The sequence below is a fragment of the Bubalus kerabau genome, chromosome 2, assembly GCF_029407905.1.
Source record: "Bubalus kerabau isolate K-KA32 ecotype Philippines breed swamp buffalo chromosome 2, PCC_UOA_SB_1v2, whole genome shotgun sequence".
Taxonomy (NCBI): Eukaryota; Metazoa; Chordata; class Mammalia; order Artiodactyla; family Bovidae; genus Bubalus; species Bubalus kerabau.
Window position 1 is genome coordinate 88,435,433 of NC_073625.1, and position 17,167 is coordinate 88,452,599.

At 38.9% G+C, this 17,167-nt stretch overlaps 1 protein-coding gene across 4 annotated transcripts in view; it reads left to right on the top strand.

Moving 5' to 3' along the window:
* The first annotated feature begins 1,606 nt into the window (after nucleotides 1-1,606).
* Nucleotides 1,607-17,167, top strand: part of ARL6 (ADP ribosylation factor like GTPase 6) — a 40,568-nt gene continuing 25,007 nt past the window's right edge. Inside the window, exons 1-4 of one of the 4 annotated variants that reach the window (XM_055567874.1) lie at nucleotides 1,607-2,039; nucleotides 5,319-5,481; nucleotides 13,658-13,719; nucleotides 14,923-14,991. In XM_055567874.1, coding sequence (XP_055423849.1) covers nucleotides 5,359-5,481; nucleotides 13,658-13,719; nucleotides 14,923-14,991 — 254 coding nt within the window. In that variant the 5' untranslated portion in view covers nucleotides 1,607-2,039; nucleotides 5,319-5,358. Of the gene's footprint in view, nucleotides 2,059-5,318; nucleotides 5,482-13,019; nucleotides 13,186-13,657; nucleotides 13,720-14,922; nucleotides 14,992-17,167 lie in introns of those variants that run through there. The other 3 variants (XM_055567872.1, XM_055567871.1, XM_055567873.1) reach the window with 3 other exon arrangements.

Here is a 17,167-nt window from a genome sequence, read left to right on the forward strand (position 1 = left end):
CTTCCAACTTTTATCAAAGTGAGTTGCAAAATCCAGACACACAGAAAAATAATCAACACCTTACTGTAAAATTTATTTAGTCAGAAGTTAAAGGACCACATTTAAAAATCTTATCCATATAATAAAAATTGCAGGACAAAGGTGGACAGGAAATTATTTATTGAACATCTACTATGAGTCAAACATACATACTTTTGTTACCTGTTTATTCCTCAAAACCACCAAATGAGCTATATAATGTTTTTGAAGGGGAGGAAGCTGAACAATAGAGCAGGGTTATTTGGCTTAAGGCCACACAATAAGGAAGAATATATTTCCATATTCCATTTTTTCCAAAGACTTGGTCAATAAGTTCTTTTGGATATGCAGCTATAGGTTTTGGGGGTTTTGTTTTACTAGTTTTTGTCTTTCAACAGAGTCACTAGCCCAGAAGCACATTTTTTTTTTCCATTGTAAAAAATAAGAGTCACATTTGAAAATTTGGAAAAAAAAGAAAAAGCACCTCATGATCATGCAAATACAACCTTTCTCCCATTATTACTTCTAGTCTCTTTTTCACTCTCTTAATCCACTTAATTGGAGAAGGAAATGGCAACCCACTCCAGTATTCCTGCCTGGAGAATCCCATGGACAGAGGAGCCTGGCAGGTTCGAGTGGGACAAGACTGAAGCGACTTAGCACGTACGCACGCACGCAATCCACTTTATAGGCCAAAATAATTGAAAAGCCAAAGAACAGGTCGGGTAGTAAACATAATACCAGGTAGTTGGAGGGGAGAAATAATCTCATATTCATGGCTAACAAAGATGAATCCGTTTGCTAAAGTGAAAGTGAAAGACTCGCAGTCGTGTCCGAGTCTTTGCGACCCCAACGGATCCATGGAATTCTTCAGGCCAGAATACTGGAGTGGGTAGCCTTTCCCTTCTCCAGGGATCTTCCCAACCCAGAAATCAAACCCAGGTCTCTCGTATGGCAGGTAGATTCTTTACCAGTTGAGCCACAAGGGAAGTCCATTACTATAAAACTCCAGAGCATCTTAAGAGGGTAGCTAACTTTAAGCATTCAAGCTACTGATTCCCTTCCAGACCAGCTGCCGATTTGCTTCTGGGGATTGTAATCTAATCATAAGAGATTATGCCTCATGGAAATCTCTAGAGATCAGACAGCTCAGTAGCCCGGTTACAGGCAGACTTCCTTTGCCGAAAAATGCCTGTGAGTTTATCTCCTCTCCCTGCTCACATGAACAGTTTTGCTTCCCCAGGACTCTTGGACCTGAGGCCTCGCAGAGCCTGGAAGAGGGTGGATGCGCTAGGCAATGAGGCAATTCCCCGGCACTCCTCGCCCTAGAGCGCACAGTCGGGTCCTGCAGTTGTCGCCACCACACTGCGCCAGTGCTCCACGGAAATCCACACTCCTCTGTACCCCCGACGCCGCAGGGAGCGCTGATCCCCGAGACTGACATTCCAGAAAGGGCGGGGACAGCGCACTGAGAGAAAAGCCCTTGGCCCACGCGGACGCCAAGCACCTCCCAGCAGGCTATGCGCGCGCCTACAACTCCCATCATGCTCCACAGCGGGGCTGCGCGGTTCCTGGCTAGGAGGCGGCAGTTCAACCCGTCACCCTTGCTCACAGTTCTTTAATACTCCTCACTGTTCCTCAGGCATTTTGGGAAGCTCGTCAATCCGTTTAACAGGAGCAAGGCGGCAGACGCGCTAATACCTCTGAGGAGGCAGACGCGCTAAGACCTCTGAGGAGGCGTGGCTCTGGAACGGAAGAACCTCCGGTTGCCGGGGGAACGCCACGCACCTAGGCGCCTGCCCAGCCGCTGATACTTGGGCTGAGGAAGAGACTACTACCCCTTTACCCAACTTGTGGAGGCGGCTTTGCTCTGGTCCAGGCATCCTTTATGTGGAGGCCTAGAAAGAAAGGTACCCAGAACGCCCGCACCACATTCCCATCCCCGAGACGGAGACGAGCGAGTGCGTTCATTCCTGTTCTTCAGCAGCTCCCGGGCCCACAAGACTAACCGCAAAGAGCAGGTATCTCCTCAACCCCAAGGTTTGTATCCAGAGCCGCCCGCAGTCCCCGCCCCCACCAGTCTTAGAATTGCTCATCCTCATGATTTTCACTCCGTGTAGTTGTTTCTAATGAGTGAGGACTAAAAAAAAAAGTGGGCTGGTGGCTCAGAAAACTCATTGAACTGCTTTGGGTGAATTTTTGTTTTATTGGATGATTTTAACACTGCCCACTTGGGGCCTTTTTGTTTGCTGTGTAGAAAGTGTAATTGAAATTTCACCATCAAAAACTGAAAGCTGAATGAAAATGTTTATTGAGGGTAGGAAGAGTGTTCTGTAATTCTCCCTGAAAACATAGAGTTACAAAGTACCTCTCACGGTGTTTCCTTTGCTCGACTCCTCTCTCCCTATAGCCTACCTTCCAAGCTCTTAACTGTGGATAGCATCCAAATTCTTCAGGATTTTTCTGGCAACAAGTTTTAAAAGTCCTTTAGAAAGCAGTTTCTGTGACTTGCCTGGCGGTTCAGTAGTTGAGACTCCGCGCTTCCACTGCGGGGGGCACAGCTTCCATCCCTGGTTGGGGAGCTAATGTCGTCACATGCCCCGCGCGCGACCAAAAAAAAAAAAAAAAAAAAAAAGCTGTTTCTCGGATAACAGCTAAGGGAATTTGATTGTCTGGTGTGCATAGAGAGGAAAGAGTAAGATAAGGAACTGGAAAGGTGGACTGGCGCCAAATTGTGTACAAGTTTAAAAGCTATGCATGAAATTTTAGACTTTATTCTAAAAGTCTCACATTCTCAATAGTGATTCTACGTCAGAAACACTGTGTGGTTCTTTAAAATACAGATGCCCTGATGCCATCTTCAGAAATACTAATCCAATTAGCTGACTTCAGTGTGCAGCCAGGGTTGAGAATCATGGCTATAGGATTTTAATTGCATTTCCTCCTGTGCACCCAGGACATGGCTAATGAATATTGAGTGACTTAAACTGTTATCTTTTATTTCCTTATTTCATACATGCAAAAAGTAAATTTATAAAAATATATAATTACTAAAAAATAGAAGCATATATAAGGCTATGTAATACTTGTTTACAAAGCAACTTCAATAAATGTAGTTATGTCTTTTGGAACAGCTGACTTCTCTTTTAAATTGTGTGTCCCAAAGCATTTCAGTGACAAGCATCAGGTGTTTGATAATCCAGGAAAAGGGAACGGAAAATCAAAATCCAAAGTTCTGTGAAAAAACAAATATTCAGATATCAGGCTTTTAACAATCAATGCCCTGTTCAGAGGGGGATGATACAAGAAGTGGTCATATTTTTAAAGTATTCAAAATCCTATCAGAAATGAAAAACAAGGTACAAGACTATATCAATATGCTTAGTATAATTAATAGCAAAGTGAGTAATGGCAAATTAAATTAAAATGATTTGTATGAATTGTTTCATGATATCAAAAGGCTAACTTAAAGTAGATTCTACAAATGCCTATGCTTAAGCTGAGATTTAAAGGAATGGATTGAGTGAGATTTGAATCTCTACCACAAGGAGAAAAGTCGATTCAAGCAGCACAAGCTGAGTATCTCAAATGAAACCCATACCTTGGGTAAGACAACTGTGGCCCTGTGTTTGGTTAGGGCACTGCACCTTCCCTTCTGCACATCATTTTCCAATTTCAGTTTTGAAATTTCTGTCCATAATGACCCCTGAAGGGACCTAACCGAAACTGATGATGCAGCCTCCTTTCAGATGTAGTTGTCTTGGAAACTTCTTATTTCAAGTTGCTGCATCCTCACATCCTTCAAGGTATGGTCTTGCCTTTTTGGTATGGAATAAGAAATACTGAAGGAGCTGTAAGATGGTAAGTTTCTAGATAGAGAAGAGACTAGTATTTAGAGAACTTTGAAAATGGTGGTTTGGAGAGTAATAGGAAATGTTTTGAAAATGGTGTTTGGAGAAGGAAATGGCAACCCACTCCAATATTCTTGCCTGGAGAATCCTAGGGACAGGGGAGCCTGGTGGGCTGCTGTATATGGGGTCGCACAGAGTTGGACACAACTGAAGCGACTTAGCGGCAGGAAATGTTTGGAATACAGGTATATATAGTGGTTACTGCTGTAGCAGTCCCTGCCACAGTTGAGGGCTGCCAAAAGGGGTATGTATCTCTCTTCTCCCACCACATTTTAATGTTTTGAGGGACTGGGATGGTGGTTTACCCAAAGGAAGTATCTTTGGGAGGTTTGAAGTCTAAATCTAACAGTACCTTGGAAGGGTATGAATAGCTATAAAGTTATCACATAGCCGGCCATATGTCATCAGTAATTTTACTTGACATCAAAATACTTACACATTTGCATTGCTGATGGAGTTTTTTTGAAAGTTTGCATTTGAAGGATTTTTTTCAAAGAATTGATAAAAATGAACGGGGACTTCAGGAACAGATTAACAAGGAAATTTTTATAATATTTGAGAAAAGGAGATTAAAATGTAAGATGGGTATTTACACTCATATTCTTCACTAGTACACTAGTTAAAATTCTTTTAAAAAATACTTAATATTTCATAAAAGTTATAATTTCAAAGAAACAAAAATCTATTAAGGTTCAGTTTGTGTGTGTGTGTTTTATACATAACCTTCTCAAATGGATTTGTGTTGACTTACAAAAATACCAAGATATGTAAGGACAAAGGAAAAGTTAAGATGAATATATCAGTTAGGATTTTTTGTTTCTGTCTAAATTGAACATAGTCAGCAACCAAAAATGGTGAATTTAATATTTATTACTTAATATTATTGCAAAATGCAACAATGGGGTTAGCTTTAGAAAAAGATTTAACCAGTGGACTCAAATGAGGCAGCCTAAAATTTCAGTTTTTTTGTTATTCTGGTCTGCCTTCTACTTTCTATTTTAGCAGCAGGCTCCATATGAACATCACTACCCATACATTTCCAGATTTCCAGAAAAGGCTGCAGATGTTCTCAAGTATCACAAATGGTAGACTCCATAGGATACTAAGTAAACCACATTTTGTTCTTAAGTATTATAAGTTACAATAAGAAATGTACAGTTATTTCAAGGGCATTATTCTGTGTTGCTGGGGGTTATTAGCTGCCAATCTGCATTTCAGTTAAGACTCCTTTCTGGTAATCAGCTTAAACTCTGTTTACTAAATGCAAGGCTACATTGACATGGTTTTCACAATATCACTGACTTTAAATTCGAAAATTTGATATACATATGCTTATATTCTCCATATTTAAGGTGCCTGTGTTAACTTTTTTTTTTCCCTGACTTGCAGCTGATTCCTTGCCTCACAAGCTGAATCCTTGCCTCACATTATGGGATTGCTAGACAGACTTTCAGGCTTGCTTGGCCTCAAAAAGAAGGAGGTTCATGTTTTGTGCCTTGGGTTGGATAATAGTGGCAAAACAACAATCATTAATAAACTTAAACCTTCAAATGTAAGTATATTTATTAGATACATTATATATTTTCTGCTAAAGAAAGCTAATGGAGGATTATTTTGTCTGTCATTGTAACTTCATTGTCATATTATGAAATCTTATTAAATTACTTATTAGTAAAGTAATAAGTATCAGCCAGCCATAACGTAAAGTATATTTTATGCTGATATGTAGGTAAATCTTGACTATTTAAACTGGAATATTTTCCAAATGCCTTTTCTTCGCAAAAGCTCTTCAAAAATTTGTGGAGTTTATGTTCAGGTAGCATTGTCTTTGTTTTGACTCTCTCTTTACAAGAGGAGCAAAACAAAGGGAAAAGTGGATCATTTTTACAGATTCTATGGATAATTAGCCAGGTTCCCAAGAGTGTTATATGCATATTGGTAGTAGCAAGCAAGATGACTTTAAGTCATGTAAGTCATCAGTACATGAATGTATTATTTAAATATGTGAAATATATGTATAAGCCAGCACATTCACCACACAATGTATGAGTTATGTTGTGCTGTGTGCCCAGTCTTGTCCAACTCTTTGCCAACCCCATGGAGTATAGCCTGACAGACTCCTCTGTCCATGGAATTTTCAAAGCAAGAATACTGGAGTTGGTTGCCATTTCCTACTCCAGGGTTCTTCCCCACCCAAGGATCAAACCTCTTGTACCTCCTGCATTAAAGGCCGATTCTTTACTACTGTACCATGTGGGAAGTATAAGCTACAATTAGGTTCTGCTGTATATAAAGAAAACCCACATTAACAGTGGACTGAAGCTGGAGGCTTCTTTTTCTGTCATCTCAGTGAGTCCAGAAGAACTGTGCCAGGGCTGGTATGGCAGCTGCATGGTCCAGGCATCTTCCATCTTTCCTCTCTGCTATCCTTAGTGCCTGGTTTTCTTCAGGGTCTTCGGAATCTCCACATGGCCATCTTAGTTAACTATCCTCAGTTCAGTTCAGTTGCTCAGTCGTGTCTGACTCTTTGCGACCCCATGTACTGCAGGATGCCAGGCCTCCCTGTCCATCACCAACTCCTGGAGCCAACCCAAACTCATGTCCATTGAGTTGGTGATGCCATCCAACCATCTCATCATCTGTCATCCCCTTTTCCTCCCACCTTCAATCTTTCCCAGCATCAAGGTCTTTTCCAGTGAGTCAGTTCTTCGCATCAGGTGGCCAAAGTATTGGAGTTTCAGCTTCAACATCAGTCCTTCCAGTGAACACTCAGGACTGATCTCCTTTAGGATGGACTGGTTCGATCTCCTTGCAGTCCAAGGGACTCTCAAAATTCTTCTCCAACACAACAGTTCAAAAGTATCAATTCTTCGGCACTCAGCCTTCTTCACAGTCCAACTCTCACATCCATACATGACCACTGGAAAAACCATAGCCTTGACTAGATGGACCTTTGTTGGCAAAATAATGTCTCTGCTTTTTAATATGCTGTCTATATCCTAAGTTGCAGAGATGAGAAAAGAACAAGGCAAAAGAATAAGTCTTCCTGCCAAACAAATCCTCTTTAAAGAGCTTACTCAGAAGCCTCAACTAATGACTCTTTCACCTCACTGGCTACCCTATCTGTAAATGAGGCTGGATTTTTTTTTTTTTTTAAAGCGGGACATATTGCTGCTTCCATTAGTAATAGGGGTCCTGTAAGTACGAAAGAGGGGCTTCCCTGGTGGCTCAGTGGTAAAGAACCCACCTGCCAGTGCAGGAGAAGTGAGTTTGATCCCTGGGTTGTTAAGGTCCTATGGAGAAGGAAATGGCAACCCACTCCAGTATTTTTGCCTAGGAAATCCCATGGACAGAGGAGCCTGGGAGGCTACAGTTCATAGGGTTGCGAAGAGTCGGACATGACTTAGTGACTAAACAACAACAAAGTACGAAAGAATAGAAGAGTGGATAGAGGTAAACAATTAACATTGACAGTTGTAAATACTTTTATCTAGATAAAAAACATTAATCAATGGAAAATGTTGATGAAAAAATATATAGCCTGCATATAAATTGAGCTGCCGCTGCTGCTAAGTCACTTCAGTCATGTCCAACTCTGTGCGACCCCATAGACAGCAGCCTACCATAAATCGAGCAGATGGCTCAAAATTAGGAAACTGGTGCTCTTAATGACTGACAGGCTGGGTAGTAGGAAGCATTGCTCCTAAATATGGTAATTGAAGGTGGACTTCATTGCCTCCAAATAGTGCTTCAGGTTGGGCAGAATGAGAACTCCTACTGTCCCCCACCACCTTTTCCCCAGCAGCTTCATTTTTACTTCTGTTTAGTTTGAGATTGCTCTAATTACAAAAATGCCATCATTTCTTTTCTTGCGGTCATCATTCCCTTCTTCTACATGGGAGAGTTTGCCATGTGAAACAACTAACTACTGGTATATTTTCAGATGGCAGTTAGTTTGAGGCAGCTGGGATAAGAAGTTGAAAATGGAGTGAGAAGGTAATTTAGATGTTTTAAGGGGCTCTCCAATCAAGTTGGAAATCAGCTGAAATAGATGTGCTAAAGTCAGATTTTAAAAAAAAATAGCAGTTTTATTGAAATATTAATTTTGGAGGGCAGGGTTTAGGTCTGGCCAGAGGACTTGCTAACACTCTCTTGAGTTATGATTCATGTCCCAGAATTCAAGCTTTCCTCCTCAGGGAGAGATCCTGCTTATCTAGGTTTACTGCATGGTTAAGAACAGATGAGAATGCATGGTTTCAAGAAGCATGTGGCTCTCAATGAGAGAGAGGCAGAACCAAGAATGTTGTTTCCATTTCACAAACTGAGACATCAAAGAAGTCCTCCCCACCCATGAAGAGGAATAAATTTAGAGAGGAGAGATAGAGTAGCTAGAAGTGTCATTTTAATGGAGTCTTCTGTATATGAAAGCAGGGGAAAGAGATTTCGCCAATAAGGAAAGGAACAGATTAAAAAGTCTGTCTCCTAACTGAGGTGATTGTAATAAATTTCTTTAACAGTCTTTAAGAAGAAGATATAGCAACCTACCTACTTGCTGCTAAGTCACTTCAGTTGTGTCCGACTCTGCAACCCCATAGATGGCAGCCCGCCAGGCTCCCCCGTCCCTGGGATTCTCCAGGCAAGAACACTGGAGTGGGTTGCCATTTCCTTCTCCAATGCATGAAAGTGAAAAGTGAAAGTGAAGTCACTCAGTCGCGATCAACTCTTAGCGACCCCATGGGCTGCAGCCTACCAGGCTCCTCTGTCCATGGGATTTTCCAGGCAAGAGAACTGGAATGGGGTGCCATTTCCTTCTCCCCTACCCACTTGAATGGGCTCCAAATTGAATTTAGAGAACCATACCCAGCTGTGGGTCCATAATTAGTTCCACGGATGGTTTGGCTGTCAGTAGATCTACCTGGGCTAATATTAAGAAACTTAGTGGCTGGTGATGTGCAGCACTTCCGCAGGTTAGCCTAGTAGCATAAGGGAGCAAGATTATAAGGAAGTTCTCCAGGTTAGGTACTATTCTATAGGAGATATTTCCATTTTTTTCTACATCAAGGAAAATCTTCAAAAGAAATTTTTTTGTAAAAGTTGTGTCAGATAAGTACAAAATGATTGAAACCAGAGCCACAGTTAATAGTACCAAAGTATGCCAGCCCCCTGGTGCCTACTGTACTCAGATTGGCAAAAATGACATTCAAAGAACAAAATGGAAATTACATTATCTCTTTCCACCATCCCCAACAGTATAGTGATCTTCTGTCCCAAGACATGGTTATTACCTTAGGAATAATCCTCTTTGATATGGATGGGAACAGCTTTCTTCTCTAAACATTATTGATCATTTGGGACAGCAGGCATCCTGAGCTCAGTCTACCATCTTAAAATATTCTAATATCCCAATTTCAGACTAGTCCTGTGCAAGACCTGCTGACCGTGCCTAACACACTATACTAGTCAGGGAGAGTCCTCAGGAATATCTGGGCATGCAACCAATTACTGAGGCTTTTTAATTAATCTTTTTTTTCCCCAGCATATGCATCTCTCTGCTACCACTGGTGAATTATGGAGCTAGCCTAGACTAACTCCAGGGCTATTTTTAAGGGGATCATCTAATTTCTGATACCACTTTCTGAGCGTTAATCTTTAGGCAACTATCCTGTCTCCTCAGAGCAATTGACCTCTACCTTCTGAGAGCATTTTAAGTTGTTTTACTTAAAAAAAAATAAATAAATAAAAAACAACTTCGTGATTATAGCCAAGAGGACACTTGAAATGGGACTTCTTAAAGCCCTAAAACCTGTCACCCAGGCACAGATAAAACACTTGCTTCCTCCCTACCTTTGAACCCAAGAACAGTCTCTTGTGAGCTTATATCCACTATGAGAAATATTATTTTTAATGATTTAAGGTGAGTAATAGAAATAAAAAAGCAGAGACATTACTTTGCCAACAAAGGTCCATCTAGTCAAGGCTATGGTTTTTCCAGTAGTCACGTATGGATGTGAGAGTTGGACCATAAAGAAAGTATAGCACCAAAGAATTGATGCTTTTGAACTGTGGTGTTGAAGAAGACTCTTGAGAGTCCCTTGGATTGCAAGGAGATCCAACCAGTCCATCCTAAAGGAGATCAGTCCTGAGTGTTCATTGGAAGGATTGATGCTGAAGCTGAAACTCCAATACTTTGGCCACATCATGCAAAGAACTAACTCATTGGAAAAGACCCTGATGCTGGGAAAGATCGAAGGCAGGAGGAGAAGGGGACGACAGAGGATGAGATGGCTGGATGGCATCACCGACTCAATGGACATGAGTTTGGGTAAACTCTGGGAGTTGGTGATGGACAGGGAGACCTGGCGTGCTGCAGTCCATGGGGTCGCAAAGAGTCGGACGCTAGTGAGTGAATGAACTGAACTGAACTGAATAGACATCTATGATCCTCTATTAGGAAATGTCTTGAAAGAAATTACAAGTCTCATTTTATAGTAAAATAGTCTCTTATATGTTTTTTGCAGAGGGATAAAGTCAGTTTCTAGATAACTAGATACTTCCTGAGCCCAAACTAGTTTTTAATATTAAGCTCTCTTAATGTTCATTTGTTGTTAATATGTTAAGGTTGCTGATCCTTTCTAAACTGATAAGGAGAGAAAAGAGGTAATTTTAACCTGATAACTTTTCAAGAATCTGGTCTTAGTGTCAAACTAAGAGATGTGCTCTATTAATACCTTTCTTCTAAAATTTTTTTGCCCCATTCCCCAGCATAAATGCTCTCATTCTATCATATTATCCAGTTTTGTATTCTTAACATTTAAAACAATCTGAAATTGCTTCACATATTCAGTTGATAAGTTGTTTATTAAATTTTTCTTCATCATAAAATTAAATTCATAAGAGCATAAATCTTACATTGTTCAATAATATTGTTTTAGTCGCTAAGGCACGTCTAACTCTTTGCAGCCCTATGGACTGTAGACTGCCAGGCTCCTCTCCGTGGGATTACCCAAATACCTAGAATATTTCTTAGTAGTTAAATGTAATTTTATACAAATGGACTGATGGGTGATTTTTTAATTTTCAGTTTTGGGCAGGGAATGATTACTGATTGTACCAAGGATATCATTTTCAACAGATTTAGTAAAACTTACCAAATAGGGTCTCTCTTGGAAACCTTGTTCTAGTCTTAATGATATTGGCCTATTAATGGATTGTCTCAGATGGCGTAATCCACTTAGGTAATAATTCCTGTGCTCTTTCCTTGGTTTGTAAGCATCCCCTGTCCAATTTAGAAAATCATCAAATGTATTTGTTCCTGAATAAAGCAGAGGGAAATTAATCAGTGAAGACTATTTCAGAATTCTTTAGAGGAAAATGAATCACACTTGAATCTGAAAGTACCAGCTCACATATCTTGTCCTGTCCTAATTAATTAGTGTAGTTTTTTCTTTCTAATTATCTTCAACTAGAACTTTAGAAGTGAAGAAAAGAAAGTTGATTAATTTTATCCCTGTTAAAACAGCAAATTAAAGGGTAGCTTCTCTGGAAACAAAAGAGTTTGTGAAGAAACTGGGTGGTTATAGACAGGCTAGCCAATTTCTAATTACAGTTCAGTGATTAGAATTATAGTTCAAGGCTACTCATTTGAGCTATATTTTCTGAGATTTCTTTAAACGTTCAACTAACTTTTTGTTATTGTTGTTTTTTCCTAATAGCAATAGCTGATGGTTTTATCACATTGGCACATGAAAATTCATAAAATCAAAACAGTATTGTATTTTAGGACAACAAAAATTAGGAAACTCTTTATTCCAAAGTTTGTTGTACAGTGAAGGACCCATAAGATATGAGGTAAGAATCTGAGTAACAGGAAATAAATTCTGTCTAACATAAAGAGATAGATTTTTGGAAGAATACTAGGCAGCTCACAGAATAGAAGGGAAAGCTGAGTAAACAAATTCCAGAAAGCCAAAATCAGGGCAGCTCTGGGAAGTCTTTTCACTAGCACATTACTGTTAAGGTGACCAAGCTCCAGGGACCTTTCACCTCATGTCTTTCCATTTGAATTTTAAATTTTCATGATTAAACTACCAAAGTGAACATAATGGTGTGAGGCAGCAATTTTCCCTCTACTCCTCCTCTTTTTACATAAAAGCAACGTGATGAATTCAAAAGGGAGTTTTTTTTTTAGGTTACACTTTTGGCAGTATGAAGAAGACTGGGGTATGAAACTGAAATCAGTGAGAGAGTAATTCTTAATGATAACAACCATTTGTTGAGTGTTTACTATGGACCAGACACGGGTATTTTGCATCAGTTAGCTTACTTAATTCTCATGAAAACATTAAGAGTTAAGGGTAGTAATGATGTATTTTACATTTAAGAAAACTCAGGCTTAAAGAAGTTAATTGTTTAGATGGTATATGAGTTAGGAATAATCAGGAGCTGTTGTAGTAATTTGAAGCAAGAAATGATGAGGACCTAAGCTAAGTTAGTGAGCCAGAATCAATAAAGCTTAGAGAATTGTTGTATAGGGGATGTAAAAAAAAGGAAAGAGTCAAGAATAACTCGTAGGCATCTGGGTCAGAAAGTGAATGGACTTCTATTCAAAAGGAGAAAGTCTTGATGGTACAATTAAGTTAACTTAATTGACAAGTTAACTTATCAATTTAAGGTCTTTTACTTGTCGGTGGATCATGTCAGCAGGTCTCCCATTATACTCTTGCCCTCTTGCAATCTCTTTTCCACTCAATCTCCACCATGGCCCCACCTCTCTCACTTGGTTACATACAGTCTTTCCCTTAATAAATATATTTTAGACATACCGGCCTTCAACTTTTCCTGAGTGGTGAGTTCCTCCCCCTTGCAGTCACTGCTCTGGCTATTTCCTTTGACTGGTTTGTTCTTTGCCCAGATCTTGTCATAGCTTTTTTCCTTCTTAACATTTACTGGGTGAGATGTCACCTCTCTCAGACAGGCTGCTAAACTAACCCTCCTCCACCCCATTGCCTCCCACCCTCAATCACCTTTCATTGCACTTAGCACTGTTCACAATTGGTATCTTAGTTGTTTATTGCTGTTTACCTTCTCTAGATTATAAATTCCATGAAAGCAGAGACCATATATATTCACCATCTAGACATGAAGACAATCCTCTGTAGCATGCATCCTGCTTGCTAAGTCGTTTCAGTCGTGTCTGACTCTCTGCAACCCCATGGACAGTATCCTGCCGTGCTTCTCTCTCCATGGGATTCTCCAGGCAAGAATACTGGAGTGGGTTGCCATGCCTTCCTCCAGGGGATCCTCCCAACTCAGGGATCGAACCCACCTCTCTTAAGTCTCCTACATTGGCAGACGGGTTCTTTACCAGTAGTGCCACCTGGGAAGCCCCTGTGTAGCATTTGCAAACTCAGTAAGTATGGAAGATTAGGAAGTCCTATATGTGAGCTAAAAGAGACTTGTGAAACTATTTTAAGTTGGTGGTAACTTTCAGCAAGCCTCACAATGAATTAAGACAACACATTATGCAGATTTATAATTAGTAAACCTTAAACTTCTATAAAGAATTCATACACAATGATGTCCTTGCGAAAATTATGATTTTGTTTAATCCTTTCATGTTCTTAGTGGCAGATTTTAGAAATGGAAAAACTGGGTACTTTTCTTTTAACCTGAGGAAAAATGCATTTTCGGTAATTGCAAATTTCTAAACTTTGTCTCTTTTCTTAAAGGCTCAGTCTCAAGATATAGTTCCAACAATAGGATTCAGCATACAGAAATTCAAATCATCTAGGTAATTCATTTTATTAAATTTGTGGTTAAGAAATTGTGGGTGAAAAATGGTATTAGATCTATCTAGTTATTCCTGCTACTCTTAGAAAAAGGAATCTGTTGTTTTAGAAGCCCACCGATGTTAAAATATTTGTACTACTATCTCTGGATTATTCTTCAGATAAACTCTTTAAAAAAAATTTTTTTAATATAAATTTATTTATTTTAATTGGAGGCTAATTACTTTACAATATTGTATTGGTTTTGCCATACATTGACATGAATCCGCCACGGGTGTACATGTGTTTCCCATCCTGAACCCCCCTCCCTCCTCCCTCCCCATCCCATCCCTCTGGGTCATCCCAGTGCACCAGCCCCAAGCTTCCTGTATCATGCATCGAACCTGGGCTGGAGATTCGTTTCATATATGATAATGTACATGTTTCAGTGCCATTCTCCCAAATCATCCCACCCTTGCCCTCTCCCACAGAGTCCAAAAGACTGTTCTATACATCTGTGTCTCTTTTGCTGTCTCACATACAGGGTTCTCGTTCAGTTCAGTCGCTCAGTTGTGTCCAACTATTTGCGACTCCATGAATTGCAGCACGCCAGGCCTCCCTGTCTATCACCGTCTCCCAGAGTTCACCCAAACTCATGTCCATCGAGTTGGTGATGCCATCCAGCCATCTCATCCTCTGTCATCCCCTTCTCCTCCTGCCCCCAATCCCTCCCAGCATCAGAGTCTTTTCCAATGAGTCAACTCTTCACATGAGGTGGCCAAAGTATTGGAGTTTCATCTTTTCCATATATATGCGTTATACCATATTGGTGTTTTTCTTTCTGACTTACTTCACTCTGTATAATAGGTTCCAGTTTCATCCACCTCATTAGAACTGATTCAAATGTATTCTTCTTAATGGCTGAGTAATACTCCAATGTGTATATGTACCACAGCTTTCTTATCCATTTGTCTGCTAATGGACATCTAGGTTGCTTCCATGTTCTGACTATTATAATTTCACTAGCAAAGAAAAATGTATTTTTATATGTTACTATTATAAAATCATATTTATATTAAAAAATGTATTCTGTGGCACTTGAAAGCTGGCCCAAGTTGAATACTGTATACTCAAGAGTGGTTTCTTTGATTGATAATAATTTAAAGTTTTAGTAGCTTATAATGTAATAATTTTTTTTTGTTGTTTTTGTTTGTTTTGTTTTCTAGTTTGTCTTTTACAGTGTTTGACATGTCAGGTCAAGGAAGATACAGAAATCTCTGGGAACACTATTATAAGTAAGTATGTTTGCAAATGTTGGTTAACTAGATGGTTATATTTTAACAACAAGTAGTGATTAGAACGGAGAAGGCAATGGCAACCCACTCCAGTACTCTTGCCTGGAAAATCCCATGGATGGAGGGGCCTGGTGGGCTACAGTCCATGGAGTCGCTAGGAGTCGGACACGACTGAGCGACTTCACTTTCACTTTTCACTTTCATGCATTGGAGAAAGAAATGGTAACCCACTCCAGTGTTCTTGCCTGGAGAATCCCAGGGACGGGGGAGCCTGGTGGGCTGCCGTCTATGGGGTCGCACAGAGTCAGACACGACTGTAGCGACTTAGCAGTAGCAGCAGCAGCAGTGATTAGAAATCCAAATGATTTCGTGGGCTAGGTTGCAATGTTTATTTTTATGTAATTTAAGTATACATCCTAAGTTTTTAAAAAATATATAATCATACTTGACATTATTTGTCAAATGGTTCAGATTCTTCATAACCTTGGGCCTTGCATGTTCTGTTGTCTCTGTTTTTAATATCCTGTTCTACTCTACTTCTCTGCAGCTTAAGGTTGATATATTCATTCTTTAAGGACTAGCTCAGAAGTTGCCTCCTCTGTGGAGATTCCATTTATTGTGGAGATGCCCAATTATTCTGGCCCCAATGTTGGCACAGTACTTAACCATTCATTTTTCTCTAATCTTATAACCATATAATCAAGGGGGTTGGATTTTTTTCTTATTCATATTATTTCTTCAAGATCAAGTATGATTCTGGGCACACAGATCAGTAAATAATTACTGAATAAATTTAGTTAAAATAGCAGCACCAACAGTTGATCCATTTGTTCAACAAGCAGTTCTAAACAAGATGTTTTGCTGCATGTGCAAATCAGGTGCTCACCAGTTACTTCAGATTAACAGCTATCAAGTTGCTAGGATCTAAATATGCTATGTTTGTGGTATCCTGCATTAAATTCTCTCAGGGAAATGTGAGGTATTTTTGTTTTTAAGGCAACTTGAGTTTTCAGTATAGGGTTTTTTAAATTCCTCTTCCAATTATTTGGTAAACAACTTTATTTTTTAATGTATTTAATACTTAAAAAAATTTTTATTACAGAAAATGTAATACTACATAAAAAATAGTATTTAAAGGAAATTTTTTTTCCGATTTTAACATTCTTTTTCTTTAAAATCTTTTTGGAAGAAGTTAATGAATTCAGGAATATTTTAGACACACTGTAGGTGGAATGCTGAATATGATTACTGTTCAGAAATCTGTAGTAATAGTAAATTTCCTGTAGCTATATTTTTCTGATTGTGAAAGAACAAGTGCGTTTTAATCTATTAGACTGAAAAAAGGTTAAAAAGATTAATTAAGTCTACTGTTGGCAAAACAAGCTACTCTTACAGATAATGTAACATCTTTTTTAGGGTAATTTTTCAATATCTGTTAAAATGAAAAATGTTCATACCCTCCAGCCATAATTTTTGCTTTCAGAAAAGTACAGATGACTGGGACTGCTGGGCAAACATATACATGAAAGAATGTGTGTTGAGAATTATTTATACTGATATTTTTGTCATATCTTAGTTATATAAAGAAAATTATTCTTAATAAAAATGTATGCTTAATATATATTGAGAGAGAAGAAAATTCTTAGTGTAATATGTACTGCATCATTAATAGCATTTGGGTACTAATGAGATTATAAAGGAAGTTTATTTTGTCATTTATTTGATTCTGTAATGTTAACTATTGTATAGCTTTTGCATATTTCTCTTTGAAAAAAAAAAGTAATAAAGCCTAAGATATAAAGAGTGCATATTGGGAAAGGAGTAAATGTTTAGAAAATATATCTTTTAAGTATGTTTCTTCTGTTTTGAAATAACATTTAACATAACTGAGAAAGGAGCCTTCTAAAGCATGCACCATGTGCTGTATAGTTTTCATTTAACATTCTCTGATAAGTCAGGAAAACATAAAAAGAATGTAACTCTCATGGCAACCTAATATTTTCTTATATTCCTTCCTGTGCCAAAATTTGCTTAATCATTTCTCTGTTTTTGGACATAAAGATTGTTCTCAGTTTTGGAAGATTATAAACAATTCTTCAGTTAACATATTACTGTATAAATCTTTGTCATACTTCATGTTTCCTTAGTATAAATTTCAGAAATGAAATTACTGGCT